The sequence below is a fragment of the Paroedura picta genome, chromosome 6 (assembly GCF_049243985.1).
Source record: "Paroedura picta isolate Pp20150507F chromosome 6, Ppicta_v3.0, whole genome shotgun sequence".
Lineage (NCBI taxonomy): Eukaryota > Metazoa > Chordata > Lepidosauria > Squamata > Gekkonidae > Paroedura > Paroedura picta.
The window spans coordinates 84,996,470-85,020,228 of NC_135374.1; the positions used below are offsets into that span (position 1 = coordinate 84,996,470).

Here is a 23,759-nt window from a genome sequence, read left to right on the forward strand (position 1 = left end):
TTGTTGCTTTTCAAATTGTATTTTAAAAAATGTGCCTGTATATATGACAATGCAAATTCCAACCCAGGGTTAATTGCACTATTCTCCTTTTTTACTATAGGCAGTGTTGGAAGACTTCTTTCCAGACTCTGAAAATCCAGAAGCGGGAGGCCTAATGGCTGTCTTAGCAGTGATTGGTGGAATAGACAGCCGCTTGCGGTTAGGTGGCCAAGTAGTTCATGATGAGTTTGGAGAAGGCACAGTGACAAGAATCACCCCCAAAGGGAAAATCACAGTGCAGTTTTATGACATGCGGACGTGTAGAATCTGTCCTCTTAGTCAGCTTAAACCAGTAAGTTTGATAACACCAGAAGTTTGCAGGCTGTTCTGTGTATTAGAGACATTTTCTTCTTCTTGATGAGAAGGAATGTGTGAGCCCTGAGAGAAGAACAGCTTTTCTTAAAGTGCTGGTCTTCCACAAATAAAATCATTTCATCTTGACTGGAGAGAAGAATCAGGGTTTTCACCCATCTGCTCTCTGTTCCTTGTCAACTTGATTTGATGCTTATACTTTCTAAATTTCTAGAAATGTTAGAGATGGTTTTTAGGTTGCGAAAGTAAAGCGAGAAACTATTTTGCTAAGCACAAGGAACCAAAATGTAAACACATATGCTTTTCTTTCTAGCTTCCGGTGATAGCGTTTAATGTGAATAACTTGCCGTTCACTGAACCCATGCTGTCTGTTTGGGCTCAGTTGGTAAATTTGGCTGGAAGTAAAGTAGAGAAACATAGGATGAAATCTCCCAATCAGGGTCTTTCAGGTATGCATTTCTCAAATTGTACTTGGTCTCAGAAGGCAAAGGTGTTAGTCTGCAGTAAAAGCACTAGATGTCAGTATCTGACAAAGGAAGCTTTTGACTTTCCAAAGTTTATACTCCAGGAATCTTGCTGGTTTCTAATGTACTATTGAATTAATCTAGCTCAAATTATACTCTTTATTTTAAAATGGTACTGCCATTGATGAGCTAATTTGAATAGTGGCACTTCCTCAAAGTACAGCAGTGTTAAAACTGCAGTTAATTTTTAAGTTAATGAAGCTTTGAGTTAGGTATGTTGGACAGTCCAAATGAAGGGGAAAATGCATTGTTCTGATGGAAGTACAAAGTTTATGCTGTGGCTCAGAAGGTGGTTTTCTTTTGGAAACAAAAGTACCACATGCTTATCTTTTTCATCTTTCAGTTTTCAGGCTTTCTTTTAAGCCCTTTGACTTTATGCTAAATTGTATTCAGTATTTGATGGTAAACAACTAGAACATGCTCATTTGCTATACTGATATCCCTACAATATGTCTTGAACAGGCCAAATAGATTTGGATCTGCTGAGATGCCAGCAGTTAAAATTATACATACTTAAAGCAGGCCGAGCTCTACTTTCTCACCAGGATAAATTAAGGCAAATCTTATCTCAACCTGCAGTGCAAGAGACTGGCTCAGTTCCAACAGGTAATACCTTCTGCTCAGTAAAGTCCTCTTTTCCCTGTGCCAAGACTAAAAGAATTTTCAGTTTTACGTGGTTGGAATGGGCAAATAAATGGGAAAATGAAATGTCCATTGAGAAGGAAGAAGAAAAGATCAGTGGGTAAGGGCCCAGATCCCTCCTTTCTGTTCAGTCAGAATAATAGCTTGACTACGGATAATATGCTCGAGTGTTGTCATCCCCAGCAAAGAATTATTGTACCGGGCTCAGGTTTTTTTTTTTTAAGAAGCTGTGAATACAAGTAAGTTATTTCATTTGTAGTTAGGAGTATTTGTTGTAAAGAAGTCTGGTGTTAACCAAAACTGTTAATAATCAGATATGCAGAGATAGTCCATATATAGATTATGTCTTGATACAAGTAGATAAAAGCTTTGTGCCTCTTCAGATTAAATCTGATTCATTTTGTGGGTCTGTAGAGATGGAAAAAATGATTGTGGCTTTATTATCTTGAGTAGAGCAAAAGCTACTGGGAAATTCTGCCAAGTCTCTGAAAAAACCAGGAGGAGTCTAAGGCCTTTGCCCATAATGGGCTTGTTAGAAGTCCTGTGCTGGCTTATCTAGAATGAACTGCTATCTGCTGCTCATACTAAAATAATGAGAGTAGCATATAGGCCTCTGTTGAAGAATGGCTTCAGTAGCGTTTGGTTGGTGGAGCCCATGTCATTTCAGCTAAGCGACATGCAAGGGGAATTGTATAGATTAAAGCAAAATAGGCAGAGTATAAATCACATGGTTAAAATAAACCATGATGTTTCTGTGAAACTTGATCCCTATAACAGACAAAGTAGATCAGTTCTAGAATTAAATTAGAATCTGAAATCTAAGTGTTCTTAATTTAGATTCAAGTGAGTAGCTGTGCTGGTCTGAAGCAATAGAACAAAATTTGAGTCCAGTAGCACCTTTAAGACCAACAAAGAAGTGTGCATGCAACTGAGAGGTGCCACTGGACCCAGACTTTGGACCAGTCCGTTTAGTTATTTAGATGTAAAGAGGCTAGCGTGAACCTGAGGTGTTCCCTCATGGTTTGTCATTTTGGAATTATGCCAGAGGCACTTCTTCCTTTTTTGAAGTTAAACTGTCTTTTGTAATTCAGGGAAAGATTCTTCAGAATCATTTGTTTTCTTGAAATGTGACTTTACACATGATATAAGAAATGTACAAATGAACACTAGGCTAATCTGAAAGGTTTTTGTATCTTTTTTCTGTATGATAGTCTAACATCTGTTTTTATTCACTTAAGATGATGGTGCAGTAGCATCACCTGATATAGGAGACATGTCTCCAGAAGGACCTCAACCTCCCATGATCCTCTTACAACAGCTACTAACAGCAGCAACACAGCCCTCACCCGTAAAAGCAATTTTTGATAAGCAAGAGCTTGAGGTACATAGCTTACCTTTATTCCCTTTAATTCCATTCATGTGAATTATTCTGTCCATATGAATGAATTAGATTGTTCTTTGCTTGGAAGTTTGAACCTTTGGAAACAATGAGATAATTTTTAGTTCTGTGCATAGATTACAGGGAGGGTCTTTTGCATTGTGAATGAAATCTCTTAAAATAGCTATTAAGATCGTGTATTTTAGTTATTATGTATTTGATCCTAAGAACTGCAAGCAGAGCTTGGTTTGTAGAATGGATCCTTCTCACCTCCCTCTGCTAATTACATTCCTTTTAATTTCCTGAAAAGTTGCTCCTGATTGTTGGGGGATCAACAAGTCATGGTTTAGGCCATCGTAAGAGGGACTGAAGGTGGAAGAATGATGCATACAGATAGTTGATTATTTATGTAAAGGAAGTGATTTGTGCTCACAAAGGGATGGGGCTTCATTGGAACCTGTATATATTAAAACATTAAGATTGCTTGTCCCTTCTGCTAAAGATACCTCTAGGTACATGAATAAAACAGATTTTTTGATGAGCTATTTGGCATTGTAGGCTATTAACAAGGCTGTAATATTTGCTCATAACTTATGTTGTTGAGAAAGAAGTTGTCACCCATCTAAACCAATTACCTGGCGAAAATGCAGACATTGAAAATGTAATTAATTTGGTTAAATGTTGTTCCTTAGAACACTAATTTTGCATCTGTGGATGTTCTAATCCAGACATTAGCTGATATATTGGTTAAATACAAAGTTTCTGGTCATGTTTCAGTTACATGGGAGGTGTCTGTCTGTCTTCTGTTAGGCTGCTGCATTGGCTGTGTGTCAGTATCTGGCTGTAGAGTCTGCGCACCCTTCGACTCCAGTGTTTGAAGAATGTAGCTCCAGTGAAGCCACCACCCCCGTTACAGTCCAGCATATTAGACCTGCAAAAGTGAAGAAACGTAAAGTGTCCCCTATTCCACCACTCCCAATTGTAGTACAGCTTATGGAAATGGGATTCCCTAGGAAAAACATTGAATTTGCACTTAAATCGCTTTCAGGAACTTCTGGCAGTGCTTCTGGGTTACCAGGTATTTCATATTCCAGTGCTAGTGGTCTGCTACTATCAAGATGTTGGCGAAATTCCTGTGTACTTGACAGCCTTAGTGAAATATCAGAGTAGTAAGCACTAGGGCAGTATTGAAGCTGGGATGGTTCTGTATCATTCTCATAGATTTTGAGCAGATGGGATGTCTTGATTTTTAGAGGAGCCTCTTGCCTTCAGGATATTTAGAGGGTGCTCTCAGGGAAATAAAAAAGTTTTAAACCCCAGATTCCTAGAACAAGAGGAGGAGATGAGATGCAGATCGCACCAAGTTTGCATCCTTAAGATATAGAAATGCATGAGATACAGAAATGTAAAATAAAAGTGTAAGATCAGTGAGGATTTCTGCAGAAAAATTCAGAGTTGTGCTTGACAGTGCACAATAATTGATGGCTGAGGCCAGTTCTGCATGGTAGCAGCCGCACTGGCCTATCCAGAGGGTGAATTGAAACACCTAAGGCTTCCATTGAACAAAAAGGGGAAATATGACCTCTGTTGCAAATTTCGAAATGATAAGGTTTTTGATAGCCGTATTTGCCATTTTCTGTTCTAGGGGTGGAAGCCTTGGTGGGCTGGCTTTTGGATCACCCTGATGTTCAGATTACTGATCTGTCAGATGCTGACACAGTGTCTGACGACTATTCAGATGAAGAAGTAGTGGAAGATGTTGAAGAAGCAGAAGCTGCATATCCTGTGGTAAGTGCTGGAGAGAAGTCTTATGAATCATTTTAAAAAACAAACCCCAACATATTACCTCACCATTGGGTTAGCGAAGTAGTAATGCTAATAACGGAGAGATTGTGATTATGGAAAGCTTTCTCCCCCCTTTTTTTTACAGTCCACTGCTGCTGTTGTAACAGAAAGCCAGACTTACAAGAAACGAGCTGATTTCTTAAGCAATGATGATTATGCTGTGTACGTGCGAGAAAACATTCAGGTAAGCTCCGCTGGGAAGCCTGCATTGAATGGTGCTGTTTTCTGTTTGCAGGGGATGATGGTGTTGGAGTAGAAATACTGCCATAGGACACCTGGGCAAGAGTAGCTCTAGAAGTTGCAGGTTGCTTTGATAACTGCCTAGATCAGGGGTAGTCAAACTGCGGCCCTCCAGATGTCCATGGACTACAATTCCCAGGAGCCCCTGCCAGCAAATGCTGGCAGGGGCTCCTGGGAATTGTAGTCCATGGACATCTGGAGGGCCGCAGTTTGACTACCCCTGGCCTAGATAAAAGCTGCCTTACGCTACCCACTCCTCCATCCTTGCTGCTGTATTCTGTTGTCACTTTGCTTAGTGTACCTTTTGGTTTTTCGTGGGTGTCATTGATAATCCCTGTTTCATGGTGACATCGAGGGGCTGGTCACTGTACTCAGGTGTCCGCTGTTCTCCTGGATTTGAGGGCAGTCAGTGCAGGCTTCACTTCAGTGGCAACTGCTGTGGCTTAACTGGGCATCATGAGTTGACCTGTATGGAACTGAACACGGTTGTGAATTTGCTGCTAGTGAACGTGTGTTGGAATGGAAGTATGACCAACTTCTGGGTATACTTTGGAATAATCCCACACCCACCTCCAAATTAGAAGTTAATTTTTCCCCATTTTGTTCTTTTAGCATGTGACTTGACCGTATAGGGGTGGATAGCCCCATGGATAGAATCCAGCACGTGTCATTTGTGTACTCTTTGCTGCAAATAGGCGGGGGCAATAATTGTGTACAATATTGTATTTTAAAACATGGATAAAGTTCCCAAGTAGTGTCCGGTGGGTAGGCAGGGAGCTTGATCCTGTGCCGTCACTGGGTATGTGTTGTTGGAGCCTTAATTTGCTTCACTAAACTATTCCTTGAGTTAGTCTTGTGTATGTATGATATGAAGAAGCTTCCATGTGTTAGTTTTGACCCTCAAGGCCATTCATGGTTCAGGCCCTGTGTATCTGAGGGACTACCTGTCTGAGTACATCCCCAGAGAAAACTGCAGTTAGTCAACTCCAACTGGCTGAGAGTCCCCAGCTCCAAGCAAGTATTCTTGGCTTCGATCCGGGCCAGGGATTTCTCAACCTTGGCCCCTGCTTGGTAAAATGTGCTCCCAGGGAAAATGAGGGCCGTGACAGAACTCACCGAGTCGCACAAAGCCTGCCAGATGGAGTTCTTCCACCAAGCTTATGGTTGAGGTTAGCGGAAACACACCAATACAATCTGCTAGGGCCTCTCTTACCTGCCCCCCTCTATCTTTCTTGCATCCCTTCCAGTTGTGGATAATTACATCTGGTTAAATTTGGTTGTGATTTGAATGAGATTTTAAATGATTTTAATGTTTACCTATTGATTAATGTATTGTTATAGAACTTTGTTTATGTATATTTTATGGTTGTACCCTGCCCTGATACAACTGGCTCGAAAGGGGTGGTATATAAATTTAAGAATGAATAATATGGTTCAATTTTAGTGGGCCTGTATGGATTTGGGGGGCAGGGGACCTAGTTTAAAGTATGTAGTTCAGCTCTGAGTATGATGCAGCTCTGCTGCTGTAAGGCAGGGGGCCAGGCCTTTGCTTGCTGTCCTATGTCCTATGACATGAATAATTAGATTAGATTATTTTATTTACGGTCATTGACCAGCATATATGACATGAATAATAGAAATGCTTAATTGCTTGTTTTATCCACATGGTGTTTGTTTTTTGTGGTAGTTCATCCTCCCAGTACAATGATAGTATTGTCCATTTGTCAGATTAATACTTGTGCATTCCTGCTTCAATACTAGAGCATGCACTTGTTCCATAGGTAAGTATATGCCAAAAATATGGCTGCACTTTTGACAAATGTGTTAGCCAATGATGGCAAGTTCTCCTGAATTGTAGTGGTTTGTTGCAAAGGAAGCCCTGTTTATCATGAATAGTTGTTTACTTGCCATACCCCTGTGCTTTGCTGAAGGTTCAAGGGTGCTGAAATGGATTCTTTTTTCCCGTTAGGTGGGGATGATGGTCAGATGTTGCAGGACATATGAGGAGGTTTGTGAAGGTGACGTGGGCAAAGTTATTAAATTGGACCGTGATGGACTGCATGACCTAAATGTTCAGTGCGACTGGCAACAGAAAGGTGGCACATACTGGGTTAGATACATCCATGTTGAGCTTATAGGTGAGCTGAAGATTTGATTATTAAGATAATATCTACCACATATTCATAACCCAAACAAATTAACGTCATTCTTGTTTATTTGTAGGGTTCCCACCACAAAGTTCACCTTCTCACATAAAGATCGGTGACAAAGTGCGTGTAAAAACTTCTGTAACCACTCCTAAGTACAAGTGGGGATCTGTTACCCATAGGAGTGTGGGAGTTGTAAAAGGTAATTATTGAAAGAAAATGTTGGTGGGATCAGATGTGTGCAAGGATGGATTTTGCCACTCTTCTGTTGAGTGATAGTTTTGAAGAAGTGTATGATAGGTGCAATTCATTTCATATTCGACCTTATCCTTTTAGTATATCTGAACAAGGTACCTTTTTTGAAATAACACTAGACAAGTGTTTCATTGTATTGTTATGGCTACCTCTTCTGGAGAAATCCTCCATCCAATACTTTCCCCAAATGTACAATGGAGGAGTGAGTTGGTTTGGGGGAACTTTCAAACAGTTCCTCCTTTTGTATTTTGAAATAGTACAATTAAATTGAGTGTAACATATGCCTTATAGTTTCTGTCCCTAAGAGGGCTTGATTATAATTAGGTATTTAAGATTTGGTATTCATGTATAACATTTACAAGTTAGAAACATTACTCTAGATCTGTGTTTTACTTGAATCAATTAAGCTGATTCTTATACACCTGTACAAGTAATCTCAAACCAGTGCAATGGCTCCTTTGACACCTTGTACCGAATATCAGCTTCTTAAAATGTTGTGCTTGTGTATCTTCTTTAGAGTCAATTGCCATTTCCACACCTTTTCTTACAGCCTTTAGTGCTAATGGGAAGGATGTCATCGTTGACTTTCCCCAGCAATCTCATTGGACTGGGCTACTGTCGGAAATGGAACTGGTTCCCAGTATTCATCCAGGGGTTACGTAAGTTTTTATTAAAAAATGTAGACATTTTACCTACTTTTAATAGACATTAGTTTATTTTCTAAAGCCGTATAGCATAAAATCTTGTTTGAAGTTGTCCGTAGGGTGATCTGGTGAGCCTCTGTTGTATGGAGACTCGTGAACAGAGATGCTTATAAAACCTTGTGTTATGAATTCAAATAAATGAAAGAATATTTATTTTTGTTAAAATTAGGTGTGATGGCTGCCAGATGTTCCCCATCAATGGACCTAGGTTTAAATGCAGAAACTGTGATGATTTTGATTTCTGCGAAACCTGTTTCAAAACTAGAAAACACAACACACGACATACTTTTGGCAGAATAAATGAACCAGGTATATTTCGATGAGTCATTTGTTGTTTTTTTGGCCATTGCAATTAGAGAAATGTTGTGGTCCCTAAATACAGGACATCTGATGGTATGATCCCTGTTAGTGGCTCCTCAAATCTTTTGGGAGTAGAGCCCAGTGATGCCTGGGGGCTCCTGGTCTGCCCAGGGTGCCCCCCCCCCACTGGCCTACTGCTGATTGGTTCCTGTTTTGGAGCCCTGGCCCAATCATTGCCACCTGTGAGCTGCTGTCAGGGAGCCAGGTATGAATCTCCTCCCTTGCTCTCAGGCCCCCTAGGCTGCATTGCAGTGCTAGGTGAGTCCGAGGCTGTTGCTTTGCTCAATTCAAAATTTAAACACGTGCATAATGAAAATGTCTCCTACAGAATTTCTGAAATCTTAAAGAAATAGCTAACATTTGTGCAATCACGTGTTAAAGACAATAGTCTGCCTTGAAAACGTCGATGCCTCCTTTATCAGGCTTAGTTGGCTTGGAGTTGATTTAGGCATAAAGGGTCCTATTAGGTCCTTTCCAGATCAGATTCTGTGGATGTGAAAACTTACCTTTTTATTCCCTGCTGAGTTCACAGCTGTAAACTGGCAATGCTCTTTCCAAAAGGTCAGTCCCCAGTATTTTGTGGCCGTTCCGGAAAGCAGCTAAAGAGGCGTCACAGTAGCCAACGAGGAATGCTACTAGATGATTGGTCAAGAATTGTTAAAAATTTGAATGTATCGTCTTCAGTGAATCAGGCCTCACGTTTGATCGATGGTAGCGAGCAGTGCTGGCAGTCTTCTGGCTCCCAAGGAAAGGCAAGTTCCAAACAAAGCAAAATTGTAAAATTCCTTCATTTGAATGTTAACTTCGTGATACCGTTTGTGTTCAAAGTATTTCCTGGTTGTAGTTTTAAAGAAAGATTTGATATTGATTTAAACTGCTTGTCATGCTTTCATTCTAAGTAGTATTGCATATTATTGTAGCTCATAATACGTCATCAGATTTGAATAACATCAATATTTTTTAGCATTGGATTCGTCTTGAAATTTTCCCTGATGTACTGGTTCACAGACTGAAAATGATAGTGGATCCTGCGGACAGCAGCTACATGCCATCTTTGGTTGTGGTTTCAGGTATGAGACAGAGGAAATCAGTTCTATTACTGATCATTTCATGATATATTATCTTTATTGATATAATACTGGAAAGCTTGTGACATGCCCTCTGTTGTACATAAAATAGTATTACATGAATCTTATCTAATCGTTATGTAGGTGGAAGTTCTTTAAACAACCTCATAGAGTTGAAGACAATTCATATTAATCCTACAGATACGACAGTTCCACTTCTTGGAGATTGCACAGAGGTAGGTAGCTATTGGCTATGGAAAAAGCTTATGAAAAATATTATGTTTTATACTGATTAGAGGATACACAGCTTCTTCTGATTATGGAGCCCTTTCCAGGTAGAACAGCTCTTTATCTGGCACAGTAGGATACTTGTATTAGTTCAGATTACAGCTATACAAGAATTAGGATTTCTTTGCTTCTAATTTTGCTAGTAGGATAGTTAGACAATGCTGCTGCAGGACAACTTATACAAAGTAGAAACCACATTTAACTTTTCACTGATTGTCTAGCGCAGGGGTTGTCAAACTGCGGCCCTCCAGAAGTCCATGGACTACAATTCCCATGAGCACCCATGGACATCTGGAGGGCTGCAGTTTGACTACTCCTGGTCTAGCTCAAGAAGGGTAGAAGAATTATGCTTGGTAGCCTGATTATTCAGTGAAGGTTCCAATATGATATGCTATTTGATGGAGTTCAGGGTTTTTTTTACTATCTTGCATTCTTCCAGTTTAATTACATTGTCAACATTTGTTCATTGCTCAAAGCTTGAGAAAGCAAGCATTAAACACTTGGTGTTTCACTCAGCCTTCCTGCACTGTTTGAAACACAGAAGGAATCATAGCCAGGGCCTGTAGTGATTCTTTGTTGACTATTAAGTGTTTTATGAATGGTGATAGAACTGCATGCCATTTTTGGTTTAGTATCACAGGTATATTGAGATTGCTATAAAGCAGTGCAGAAGTTCTGGTATAGATTGCAAAATACATGGCCTCAGTGTATTGGGACGTATCCGTGCAGAGGATGAGGACTTGGCTACAGTCCCTTTCCTTGCTTCTGACAATGAGGAAGAGGAAGATGATAAAGCCAACACTGGAAGGTATGGAATATTCAAACCATCCTAAAGTCTTTTTTCAGATATTGGCTCTAGATGTGGCCTGTGTAATGTAATGGCTTCCCGGAAAAAACCTAATGAACACTATTTGAAAGGTAAGCAACCTTTTCTAGTTTGAATGCTCTTCATTGCCCAAATGAAACATCTGTGCATGAATATGTGAGGTGGCAAACAAAATGAGGCGATGGGAGAGGAGCATGAGCTGTCTTTAGCCAGACATACTGTATATGTTGTATATAGACTTTTTAAAATTGTATATAGACTTTTTATATGAGAGCAAAAAAAAAACTACCTTAGAAATTTGTAGCATGTTAATAAGCTTTTATTTTGTTAGTCATTAAGGTGCTACTGGACTCTTGCTCTACTCTAGTGGAAATATAAATAGTGGGTGAGATTCTATGTGTCTTTCCAAGGGACAGGGGACAATTTGGCATGATTTCCCTCCTTACTTTACTCCCCATCCCTTGTGACCTTTTGTCCATGTGAATTCTATAGTCCCTGGCATAGAGTCAAATGGGGCCTTCCTTGGAGAGGTGTCAAAAGAGGCTCCTTTCTGTTGTGCTAGCTGAAAAGCTGGTACAATCCAATTTAAGATCTAAAATCTCAGGGACTGTCCCCATGCTTCCAAGCTGATTTACGGGTTGTGTCTTTAGTCTTGTCAGAAAGAAGACTGCAGGCTTGGAGTCAGCAGCTACAATAAGAACTAAAGTTTTCGTTTGGGGCCTGAATGATAAAGACCAGCTGGGAGGATTAAAAGGTTCTAAGGTATTGGTTTGTGTGAAAATTAATAAATTGTGTATTGTCTTTAAACATGGGAGAAGAGCTGGAGTAAGGGGACGTTGAATGAGCACTGCATTGTGTCCATCCTGCTGTTCAACATTTCTGGATTTCTGGATTAGGCCACTTATGGCAACAAATTGCCATAAGAAGATGTCTATAAAACAGTTTCTAATACACATTCAGAAATCTTTTTCCATGTAGGAATTGGCATCAAAAGTGCAGAAAAGTTGAAAAGTTCTGAAATTGACATAGGACAGATAAGCATCAGTTTTTATTTGGGGGAAGCCTTGGCTTCTGCTGTGTGTAGGCTGCAAAATAAGGATTTAAAATAGCATTATTTCTACTGGCATCTTTTTTTACTCCTATTAAACACCTCCAGTCCTACAGCATTATCTCTTGGGTAACCACATAAATGGAAGAGGCAAACTGAATTGACCCAAAGAAGAGACCAGCTTATCAAATTAACTAGTAAATAGATAAACCTTAGTATTTCAGACACGAGTGTATTTGCCAACTTAAAACTAGTCTGTTGAATAGCATATTCTTACAGTGAGCATGCATGTGGTAATTGGAGAGTGAGTTGGCACACGCCCAGTGGCTGCTCTCTTAGACACCTTACAGCCATGCCTCAAACTGCCTTTCAAACTCCTTCAGTTTCCAAGGCTCTTTGCCATGTGCCCGTGGACCTTCTGTGTCAGATATACAAAGGCAATGACCTCTTGGGCAGTATAGGTATTTAGATCATAGACAGTGAACTGTGCATCTGGACAGCCCACTTGCAGAAGTTTAGAGGTCATGTTTTCCTCAAGGCATTAATTAGTAAACAGACTTGAACATTTTTTTAAAAAACACACTTCCGTCGGATCTACCTCCCCATCTGTTTTATTGGCAATCAGATGTTAAAGACATGGATAACTTTGCTTTCTGCAAGTAGTACTTTCTGATCTGTGTAAGAACTAATTTCTTTTTATTTACACTTTGTAGATAAAGGTTCCTTCATTTTCTGAGACCCTCTCAGCCCTGAATGTGGTACAAGTAGCTGGGGGATCCAAAAGCCTTTTTGCAGGTAGGGATGCTTTCTGTTCTGCAGTAGTCAAATGTACCAGTGTGAAAAGTTTTCGGTTGGAGCCAAAGTTCATTTTCCATCAGTGGAAAAAAGAAACATTTCGTTTTGGTGACACCCTCCCCAGTTTGCATAGATCCCCAGTTTGTCCCTGTTCTGAGGTTCCCTTCTCAGGAGGAGTAGCAGTTCAGGAGCTCAGTGAGAGGAGGGAGGTAAAACTGAATTCTGCTGATGGAAACACCTTCAGCTACTTTGACTCCAACCCATTATTGTTTCTTTGGGTTTTAAAAGTCCAAACTTTCTTTCAATTTGTTCTGATTTTTTTTTTTTAATAATAAGCACTTTTGTCTTTTCAGTGACTGTGGAGGGTAAAGTATATGCCTGTGGAGAGGCCACTAATGGGAGGCTGGGATTAGGCATCTCAAGTGGAACTGTGCCTATCCCCCGACAGATTACTGCTCTCAGCAATTATGTCGTGAAGAAAGTCGCTGTTCATTCAGGTATCAATTCCATGTTTTCTTGGTTTTTTTTTAAACAAAAAGCATTTTGTGGTGGTTCCTTAGCCTCTCTCAGTCTGTGTTAGTTGAAAATGCTTCACTATTTATGCTTAGCCTAAAGGATTTTACAGTACCCGTGAAAGGAGAACACCACATCTCTTTTTTAGAAATGTTCATTAGTAAGGCACTTTCTCAGGCAGGGCCAAGGGCCTTGTTTGGGAGGCTCTTCCATTTTTCTCTGGGTTCTGGGGTCCTTCCCTTTGTTCCCCCACTGGGGGAAGGCTGTGCTCATTGCCCATGACCACTTGGCAGAGTGATGGCGTCCTCCCGCAGCCACAAACATGACCCTTGCTATGTGAAAGAGGAATTCAGTCCCAATTTCTCCAAGCAAATAAGCAACAAATCACAACACAGAAGAACCTAGGACAAAGCCAAGCCCCCTCGCCCCTGACTGAGTAAGCTAGCAAAGCAGTCCAATGCCCAGCACAGCAAAGCTCTTTTGTAGGTACAGCCTCTCCATCCAAATGCACAAGGCCAGCAAAGGGAATGCACACTTATCTACTCTTAATATAGATCAAAGTCCCATTGTGACAAATTATAACTTTGTTATTGGCAGGCAGCAGCATTTGTTGCTGGAGGGTCTCTGTTTGTGTTTCCAAGGCTGGAAAACACCGCCCCAACAATTGTCTAGCATTTTTGTGCCAGAGTTTTTTCTGGGTGGGTTTCATTTTCCAAGCCACTCTGAGTCACACCCAAAAACCTGGAGATACCTTTGGAGACCGCATGCTTGCTGAATGTCACCTTCTGAGTACTGATCCGGCAGAATTCGGTTCGAGTTTTGGCTCATAACATGGTTTGTGCCCATCCCTACTAGAAACTGAACATTAACTGCAGCAGTAATTTTTTTTGTTCTGCTTTTTGAGTGAGAAGGTGGTGATTCTATATGCACCTTCCTTGCAGTGTCCTGATCAGTAAGTAATCAAATATGGTTTGGAGCCAATCGCAAGTATTCCTCTGCATACATTTTTTCTGCGATTGGCTCCTCACCATATTTGATGTGTTTAATTTGCATATAAAATCACCACCTTACAATGGAGTAAACTAAATTGATTAGGCCTAAGTTAGAGTGAATAAACTTGATTCAGACTGCTCTCCTAACCCAGTGGTCCCCAACCTGCGGGCAGCGGCCCGGTGGCGGGCCGCGAAGGCCATGGTGCCGGGCCGCAGCTCCCTCTCCCCGCCCCCCCCGCAGTAAAAAACTTCCCAGGCAGCAAGCTTGCGGCCCGGGAAGCTTCTTACTGCGGGAGGGCGGGGAGAGGGAAGCAGGGCCGGCCGCGCCCGTGCGGGCGCGGCCCGATGCGCGGGCGCGACCCGGTGCGTGGGCACGGCCTGCAAGTGCGGCCCGATGTGTGGGCGCGGCCCGTTGAGTGAGCGCGGCCTGATGCGCGGGCGTGACCCGCGGGCGCGGCTGGTGCGTGGGCGTGGCCCGTGCGGGCTGCGGGCCACGCCCCGATGCCCTGCCGGTCCCCAACCTCAGAAAGGTTGGGGACCACTGTCCTAACCTGCTTAATGGTTTATTTCCGCTGTTGACATTCCCCAACTCATGTCCATTCCAGGTGGCCGCCATGCGATGGCTTTGACGGTTGATGGAAAGGTATTCTCTTGGGGTGAAGGAGATGATGGGAAACTTGGACACTTCAGTCGAATGTAAGGATTCCCCCTAATTCTTTTGAGCTTGCTAGATTTTCTGTGTTTTGTGTGATTTTTAGTTTTGTGTGGCTTAAATTGGGGTCATAAGGTGTAAGTATGTATATACAAACACCATAACAGAATTATTGCTAGATATAGTTTATTGTCCTAATAGTTCATTGGGTTAATCTTTAGGAGTGACACTGGTTTCTAGTTTTCATTCCACCGGGCATTTAAAATACCTGACCAAGAAAAAAGCTGTTCAATGGATGATTATTTAGATTATGTTTAACATAAACTTCCATTGAAATAATTTTTGATTAATCACTTTTTCATCTTCCTGGGTTTTCAGGAACTGCGATAAACCAAGGCTCATAGAAGCACTGAAAACAAAACGTATCCGTGATATCGCTTGTGGCAGTTCTCACAGCGCTGCCATCACCTCTAGTGGTGAACTGTATACTTGGGGCCTTGGTGAATATGGTCGGCTGGGACATGGAGACAATACTACACAACTTAAACCAAAGATGGTAATATCATTAGCTGCTACCTCTTTCTAGCAGAATGATCTTAAGTGGTCCAGTTCTCTGGCTGTTGATACTTAAAGTAGTGTCAACCTCAGAATTACTACTAATGCTTTGGCCAAGTTTTGCATTGGCAGTTTATTGGTTTGTGAAGACACAAAATACATGGAAACACACTTCCTTAAGCTCAGTGAATCTTGTTGATTCTTTTAACCTGCCAGCCCTGAGACTTGAAATCAGAGCATGCTAGCCTTTTTGGAAACTTAAAAGAAGCTTTCTGTTGATTTAAGGAGTTTCATTGTGCCATTTTGATGCTCTAGCCTGAACTATTACTTAGGTTTGTCTCTCTTTTAAAAGCCACATATAATTTTAAAAGGTTATTCATCTTTCCTTTGTAGGTTAAAGTACTCCTTGGTCATAGAGTCATTCAGGTTGCTTGTGGAAGCAGAGATGCTCAGACTTTGGCACTGACAGATGAAGGTAAGACACGTCTGACTTATCACAATTTAACACATAGTGCCTGCCTTGTGGTACTAAAGCTGGTTTGTTTTATTAGGGCTTGTATTTTCCTGGGGAGATGGAGACTTTGGAAAATTGGGCCGAGGAGGAAGTGAAGGATGCAACATTCCTCAGAACATCGAAAGGCTAAATGGCCAGGGAGTCTGTCAGATTGAGTGTGGAGCTCAGTTCTCTTTGGCTCTTACAAAGTCTGGAGTGGTGTGGACATGGTACGATGTGTTTTAACTGAAAGGTTAAATGTGTAATTGCTATCTTGACAACTAGTATTTCCTTAGATATTTTCACAAATTCAGCCAAACTAGAAGGAAAAATAGAACTGAGTAATAAGTGCCTCATAACTAAAGGTATTGTTCGTCAGATTTCAAATCTAGTCCTTTGCTGTAATGCTCAAGAAATACATGTAATGCTGAGGAAAATAGTGGTCATAGCCTTACCTCTCTACACGACCCAAATCATCATGCTCTTCCATCAGAAGAGAAGAGCCTCGTGCCCTGGAGGAATGTGCCACCATTACCTGAGAAGACTGGTAGGGTTCAGAACATGTCCATTAGTTAACCTTTAACATTGCATGTCCTTGAAATAAAGATAGCAGAATTATTTTTACCTGTACTGAAGAGACTTGGCTCAATATGGCTCCTTCAAGGCTTGCAGGTTCATGACTGCTGCTGTCCCACAGGCAGAAGACTTGTCTCTGTTTCTCCTCTTCCTGTTATTGAAACAGCCTGTGGGATGGCAAAGAATGAGAGGCACGAGAAGAGAAAGTGTTCTGTTAGAATGGGCAAATCTCAGCTGAACCTAATTCCTAGTTTCAGTTGTGTTCAAGTGTAGATAAACCCTTTTTTCTTACACTTAGGTTATTTTGATAGCTGTAGTACCTGGCTAATGTCTCGATCGCCTAGAGCAGCTTTTAATTAAAATATTTGCCCGTTTTTGTACCCAGGGGCAAGGGCGACTATTTCAGGCTTGGGCATGGCACTGACGTCCATGTAAGAAAACCACAAGTAGTGGAAGGACTGAGGGGAAAGAAGATTGTGCACGTGGCCGTAGGTGCGCTCCATTGTCTGGCTGTCACTGACACAGGCCAGGTAAGAAGAACTTGTCGACTTCATCCTAACAGTGTTATGAACCCGCTTAAAAGGCCCTTTTGAAAATAGTGATATTCATTGTTCAGGATTGAATATTGAGAGCCTGTTAATAAATACTCCCCCCCACACACACAATACCACCACAAAACTATATGCTTGCAATGGAATAGTGTAGTGAACTTCTTACTCGTATTAGCTGTTCTTGCTATATGGTCAGGCAACATGGGGTTTTCTAATAAGGCTGTGGCATATTTTTCAATATGATTTGCAGTGACAAAATGGAGAGGCGATTATTTTTGTACTGTGTCTCACAATTTATGGTAGATTGGCTATTATATGAAATAACAGAGGCCAAGTAGATCTGTTTTAACTAATGGAGGGTTTTTTCCCCCGTAGGCAGAAAAATAGAACAAATAATAATGTATTATATAACTCTATTTAGTCAGCAAATGCCTTTGGTATAAAATAGTCCTTATCTTGAAACTATTTTGCTGAGGATCCAAAATCAAGCTCAAAAGCTACATCACACTTTATATGAGGTATCTCCTTACTTTGTATTAGATGGTGCCAGCCTTCTCAGTTTCTGCCAATGGAAATTAAAGTCATTTTTAACGTATTCCATGGTTTTTGTAATTGTTTTGGGGGTTTGCCTTGGACCAGCATGGCTGACTGAAGACTCTTTTTGATAAGATAATTCTGTTTGAGATATGTTAGCCAGTCCTTTCGTTTTGATTCTGGTGGTTCATTTTTTCCTAAGTGGAAGAAGATATCCTCCTAAAGGTTGCTTTTCCCATTCAGCTTAACTGACCAGGCTGTGCAAGTTAGCCTCTCTGTATGCTAACTTCTGTTAGTGGGTTAAAAGAAAAACAGGCATCTGAACAGGCCTCATAAAATGGGGATTATTTATTTATCTTAAGGCATGTGTGTAGTATAGCCGGAGATCTTAGGATTGTCTTGAAGTTTGAACATGGTTTGCCATTGCGTTTCTCCAAGTCATGACCCTAGCGTTCCTTGAAGGTCTCCCATCCAAATACTAGCCTGGGTTGACCCTGCTTTGCTTTGAAGATCTGATGAAATTGGGCTTGCCTTAGGATATTAAGGGAAAGAAAAGGAGATCAAAATGAGGCATCAGCGGGAGGTTCCCCCCCCTTGCTTCTCTGCTCTCATTACAGAGGAGAAAGAGGACGCCTCATCATCAGTTGCTAAGGTGAGTTTGTACTCCTGGGTTTTGCCTGATCCTCATGAAACTGCTAACTTGGTATTAAATTATGTCCCACCTTCAATGGCCAGAGCTCTATTATCTTTCCTGAACCAAATCATAAGTGCCTAATCAATCAGGAAGAAGAAACATTTCCATGTATTAAAAATTATGCGTTTTTGTATTTATGGCAGCGATGTTCTCCCTCTGATCCTGTATGCCCTATACATGAAATGTTTGTTGAAAAGAATGCTTTGGTTTTCATTACCAGGTTTATGCTTGGGGTGATAATGACCATGGCCAGCAGGGCAACGGGACTACGACCGTGAACAGAAAGCCCACCCTGGTTCAAGGTTTAGAAGGCCAGAAAATTTCTCGCGTTGCTTGTGGATCTTCTCACAGCGTGGCGTGGACGACAATGGATGTAGCAACACCATCCGTGCATGAGCCAGTTCTCTTTCAAACAGCTAGAGACCCTTTAGGCGCATCCTATTTGGGTAATTAAAAACTGGATTTTTTTTCTTTAAATGTTTTGTGTAAATAGAGAAAGACATACGGGAGGAGCACGAGGGAATCATGAGTGTGTGCTTTTGGAAAAGGAGAGTATGCCTACGATGGGGTTCTGATCAGGCCCATCTGGCCTGCGACATAACTCCGGATCCCACAGACCTGCCTAACGGTGCACCTCAGCAGCTTTTCCCCATATGGTCTCTGCACACACAGTGTAATGGCATAATACCCATAGGTAGTCTTTCTGGGTCTTCAGTTTTCATTCAAAGAAACCATTTGCCAGCCAGGACCATGCTGGTGAGCAGAAATTGAGGAAGGAAGGAAAGGGCAACAGTATCAGTACTCATATCCTAGATGTGTTTTAGGATGGGTTTGGTCCTTAGATGTCTTGTTCATACTTCAATAGAGGTCCCAGTGTTAGTAGTAGGTCCCTTTGGGCTATTATATGATTCTTTTTAAGAATGTAAACCGATGCTAGAATTCATTATGTGACTCACTGGGTGTTAAATTTTTGTTTGGCTTCTTTGAATGCTTTATGTGTTCATCATAGTTCAGGCACCACATTGGAAGGACTGTTGCTTAAAAGGTTGAATAGGGAAAGGGAAACTGAGAGCCAGGTACAGGTGCAGACGCTGCAGCAAAGCCAGAAGAATGGCCAGGCCTCTAGTAAGTTTGGGTGTAAAGGCTGGAGAAAATCAATTGGTTTAATGACTCCTCTAAGGTTAACAAAAACAGGGCGTGCTTATCTTGTATTTATTTTTTAAATGGAATTTTTTCAGTTGAATTTAAAAATGCAAACCAGAGAAATGTTTGTAACTGGTATGACTGGAATGCTAATTTCTTCGTGTTAAATATGAGTCAACCATTGTATTATTACACAGCCAGAGGCAGTATGTCCCGGGGGGGGGGGGGAGGTGTAAAGCTTACAGCTTGTTGTGGCTGTGGGCCACACTAGCCCAGCACCTTTGGGATTTTGCTGCGCTTCAATATGCATGCTCTTCCGTTGTTGAGAATCCTGAGTACGAACTCTTAATGGAAACTGTAATTTTTATAATTTCCTGTAGGTGTCCCATCCGATGCAGATTCTTCTGCTGTAAGTAACAAAATCACCGGTGCAAACAGTTCCAAACCAAATCGCCCTTCACTTGCCAAAATCCTTTTGTCACTAGATGGCAATCTAGCCAAACAGCAAGCCTTATCTCATATACTGACAGCATTACAGATCATGTATGCCAGGTAAGCTTGTGTATCATCAGTATCAAACTGGTCTCGGGTGTTATAGACTCAGCTTTCCTGCTGTCTTTTGAAGGTTCTGATGGTCCAAACTTTAATAGCAGTAGCACCATCTGAAAGTTAATTGATTCTGTCTCACTGCCTGAAGGAAATGTTCTTTTGCGCAACATTGATTTGGCATTGCTATGGCATTGCAGACTAATGAATAGCTCCACAAGGGTGGTTTTTCTTCCTAGTGTTAAGTCTACTTGTTAACAAGTAATGCTTTATTGTTTGTTTGTTTTTAAAAGACATACTTGACAATGCAGAGTTCTCCTCAACCAGCATAGACCAAGCAAGAAACTTAGCTGAGATCTTTTTGTGTTTGAAAAAAATTAGCCTTCCTCAAGTCCTTTGTGTCTTGCTTGTAGAGAAGATGATTTTTCTGTTGTGTGGTCTCACTTATCAGGCATGCTTGAGTCAGGAGACTTCTTTGTTAGTGCCAATATTGGATGAGTGCTTTAATTCTGTCTTCTTAGTTTTAAAAAATGTGTTTTTTTGCATAATTTGTTGTCCTCTTTCCTGCTCAGAATAATAATATAGGAGCAGTATAGCAGAAGACTATTCTGAACAGTTTGGTTTTGATTCAGGGATGCTGTTGTTGGAGCCCTGATGCCTGCAAGCATGATTGCACCGGTGGAATGTCTGTCATCGTCTCCTCCACCCCCTCCAGACATGTCATCCACAAGCATTGCTCCCAGTGAAGAAGAAGTTATCCTAGCAGTGGACCTAGAAGAACGGCTGAGCCCAACTCCATGGCAAGACAGGAGGGCGGAGGTAAATTCAGTTCGAAAGCTGCTTGCTTTTCCTGTTTTTCGTAGCCTCGGTGTATTAAATACAGCCCTCTTGGATCAATTGCTTCACAGTTTGCTAGCTCTTAAAAAATAGTTGACTGAGAGGTGTGTGTGTGTGTATGTGTCTGAGAGACAGGAAGAAAAATATCCTCCATTTGGGGAAAATAAGCTGTCATCAACTGCAGCAAGCCTGCCAAAAAGATGCTAAAATATGCAATGCTTTCTGTATTTTATTCCTACTGAAAGGCTGCAAGGTAAGAGTGCAAAATCAGAACCATAAATAAAGCAACGAGCCCTAAAAATGCTAAAATTCCTTTTAGATTTATCCCTGTCTTGACTTAAAGAGACACTCAGAATGCAGTTCTAATACCAAAATTGTACAAAGTACTGCCTTGCCTTATTACGATGGTACCTTTGATGGCTGCATCTTGACAAGACAATGGTCTTCCAGAGTATGGAGCATACTTTTTAGAGTAGCTGGATAGTCCAGGGGTTCCTAACAGGGTCCCTGTGGGCACCATGGCACCTGCCAGTAACTTTCTTAGTGTTTTAAGAAAGTGGGAAGGGCCAGGTTGGGCATTAGCCCAGTGAAGCTTTTGATTGGCCACTGGAGATTTGATTGGGTATACACATTTTTGAAAGCATTGCTTTAGCAGCAGCTGCCATCATAGGCAAGAATCTCCACTGTATGTCTGAAGGTAAGCTACAGCAGCCGTTTTCTGAGTCGGAATTCCAAAGGCGCCTGCAGGCTCAAAACGGGGGGGGGGGGGGGGGAGAGTGGTTGCTCTAGGCACTGCTGTAAGGAGCTTGTCTGTGCTGACAGTGTTATAGTTTTAAGGCCATTGACAGTGCCTAAATAGAGTTAGCAGGCTGGCATTTGCAAAGCTCTATTGCAGTTGTGCTGTTCTACTTGATTTAGATGGCTTCTACAGAGGATGCTGTGACTCCCTCTGCTGTGACTCCTTCGGCTTCTGCAGCCTCGTCTCGCCCTTTCATTCCTGTCACAGATGACCCTGGAGCTGCCAGTATAATAGCAGAGACCATGACGAAAACGAAAGAGGTACTGTTGCCCATTTTTTTTACTGATAGAAGAAGAGATGAATGATACTTCTCCCAAAGTCATTGAAAACAGGTGATGATTCAGAGGCTGTAATGCAAACACTGGGTTGAATGCCACGCCAACTTTCCATTGGCATGAAAGCTCTTTCAGAAGGGGAAATGCAAGAGAAATAATGTGCTGACTGCTTGGGCTAAGGCAGACATTGTATCTCCACTTGGGTTTCCACTTGTGCAAGATCTTCTATAATCAGTTTCTGGGCATCATAATATATAGTAAGGAAGGTGCTAGGTGTAGCACAGTATGCTGCACAAGTTCATTTATGGGTCTAGCTTGCACATCCCTGGCTTCAAGCCATTTGGTTCAAGCTTCTTTGCAGGTTGTCCTGATGATTTAGCGCCTTTGATTAATTAGGTTTTCTGTGGCCAAGCTGGTTGTGGACTGGCATCTTTTTTGTTTTGCTTCTTTAATCTCATTTTCAATTATGAATCATTTTCAATTTATCATTACTGCCACAATTGCCTGTTAATAAATAACATAGCTTGAAGGACACATACTATTTATTTAGCATCATGAAATTTTCATCCTAAAAAAAATCATGTTTTTTTCATATTGTGAAGTGCTAAAGAGGTAATGAATAATGTGAAGATAAGTCTATCACTAGTTGAACTGGGGAATTCATAGCCGTGGATGTTTGTCTCAGTAAATGGTGCTTAGTCACGTTCATTACTGGTTTTTCACATCTAGAGCAAGTTCTGAGGCACGTGACCTAGTAATACAGGAAAATCTTCCTTAAATTTCTTTCCATTTTGCTTTGAAGGATGTGGAAAGCCAAAATAAAGCCTCTGGCCCAGAGCCACAATACCTGGATGAGTTCACTGGCCTTTTGGTACCAGATGACACCAGAGTCATGGTTGACCTGCTGAAGCTAGCCGTGTCCAGTCGTGCTGGAGAGAAGGGAAAGGAAGTTCTTTCGGCTGTACTGTCTGGCATGGGCACCGCTTATCCCCAGGTTGGTTGGATCTAGCTCCATTTTTTGTCGCTGGTTACTCCTCTACCCATGAAGTTACTCCTGTACCCAGTGGTACCTTAGAGATTAATAACATGTATTCTGGTCTAAGATTTCATGAATGGGAGCTTAATCCATCAAATGCATGTCTGTACCTGTAATACTTCTTTAAGCATATTAAAATAAATACCCATTGGTGAAATGTCTCATGCTAAGCTAAAGTGTACTGGGATATTACTCATTCTCAGCAATCCATACTAGTCTGGTGATCTTATTGGTAATTCTTCCAGTTTCTTCCCTGTGTTCTCTCAATTTCTGTAAACCATATAACAGAAGTTCATTTTGTCCTGGTTCGACACTGGGATTTTGGTTAGGCTGAGGGGAAAAACCTTTTGGGGCAGCAGAAATATACCCAGTCAACACTGTATGCTGTGGAATAGCAGATATTGCTGGGGAAAGAAGATGATATCTGAACAACATGAATTGTGGAAGGCTTTCATGACCAGAGTCGACTGGCTATTGTGGGGACTCTGGGCTGTGTGGTCATGATCTGGTAGCATGACTTCAATTCTCTATATCTTTCTTATAGGATACTACATGAGCAATGCTTTTTGCATGCAGTGACAAAATATTCATATTTTTAGGTTGCTGATATGTTGCTGGAACTGTGCGTAACAGAGCTGGAAGATGTGGCGACAGATTCGCAGAGTGGCCGTCTGTCTTCGCAACCGGTGGTGGTGGAAAGCAGTCACCCATATACAGATGATACGTCGACTAGTGGCACTGTTAAAATACCAGGTAATGCTTTTTCAATTTGGTATGCTCTGAAAGGTAGAAAGAGTTGTCGTGCCCTTATTGTGGAATGCCGATGTAGGGGCTTTCAACTTCCTTTACATTTTTTTTACAAAGATTGGGGGTTCCATCACAGTGGTATCTGAGGCTGCGGAAAAGTCTTAAGCTTATCGATCAATACAGACGAAGTAGTATATGAATTGTTGCTGAGGTCACATAAAAATAGTTCCATTGCCCTTGGACACCCATGGGATGGTTGCTGAGAGATAAACTGGTAATGCTTTCTCATTCTGTTGCCAATGTTTATGTAGTAGAGTGGTTCTAGTGTGTGTTGTTAATATGTGAC

At 41.4% G+C, this 23,759-nt stretch overlaps 1 protein-coding gene across 9 annotated transcripts in view; it reads left to right on the top strand.

The window, feature by feature from the left end:
- HERC2 (HECT and RLD domain containing E3 ubiquitin protein ligase 2) overlaps positions 1 to 23,759 on the top strand; it is a 100,951-nt gene that overhangs the window by 46,017 nt on the left and 31,175 nt on the right. For all 9 annotated transcript variants that reach the window (XM_077343412.1, XM_077343415.1, XM_077343418.1 and 6 more), the window contains 29 exons: positions 101 to 331; positions 665 to 800; positions 1,338 to 1,481; positions 2,756 to 2,898; positions 3,706 to 3,973; positions 4,541 to 4,683; positions 4,826 to 4,924; positions 6,950 to 7,118; positions 7,204 to 7,329; positions 7,933 to 8,041; positions 8,256 to 8,395; positions 9,008 to 9,198; positions 9,411 to 9,516; positions 9,658 to 9,749; positions 10,434 to 10,609; positions 11,278 to 11,389; positions 12,389 to 12,470; positions 12,824 to 12,967; positions 14,581 to 14,671; positions 15,006 to 15,183; positions 15,576 to 15,657; positions 15,734 to 15,905; positions 16,637 to 16,781; positions 18,251 to 18,476; positions 19,554 to 19,725; positions 20,352 to 20,538; positions 21,475 to 21,615; positions 22,433 to 22,624; positions 23,266 to 23,419. In XM_077343412.1, the coding sequence (XP_077199527.1) occupies positions 101 to 331; positions 665 to 800; positions 1,338 to 1,481; positions 2,756 to 2,898; positions 3,706 to 3,973; positions 4,541 to 4,683; positions 4,826 to 4,924; positions 6,950 to 7,118; positions 7,204 to 7,329; positions 7,933 to 8,041; positions 8,256 to 8,395; positions 9,008 to 9,198; positions 9,411 to 9,516; positions 9,658 to 9,749; positions 10,434 to 10,609; positions 11,278 to 11,389; positions 12,389 to 12,470; positions 12,824 to 12,967; positions 14,581 to 14,671; positions 15,006 to 15,183; positions 15,576 to 15,657; positions 15,734 to 15,905; positions 16,637 to 16,781; positions 18,251 to 18,476; positions 19,554 to 19,725; positions 20,352 to 20,538; positions 21,475 to 21,615; positions 22,433 to 22,624; positions 23,266 to 23,419 (4,351 nt within the window). The remainder of the gene's footprint in view (positions 1 to 100; positions 332 to 664; positions 801 to 1,337; positions 1,482 to 2,755; positions 2,899 to 3,705; positions 3,974 to 4,540; positions 4,684 to 4,825; positions 4,925 to 6,949; positions 7,119 to 7,203; positions 7,330 to 7,932; positions 8,042 to 8,255; positions 8,396 to 9,007; positions 9,199 to 9,410; positions 9,517 to 9,657; positions 9,750 to 10,433; positions 10,610 to 11,277; positions 11,390 to 12,388; positions 12,471 to 12,823; positions 12,968 to 14,580; positions 14,672 to 15,005; positions 15,184 to 15,575; positions 15,658 to 15,733; positions 15,906 to 16,636; positions 16,782 to 18,250; positions 18,477 to 19,553; positions 19,726 to 20,351; positions 20,539 to 21,474; positions 21,616 to 22,432; positions 22,625 to 23,265; positions 23,420 to 23,759) is intronic.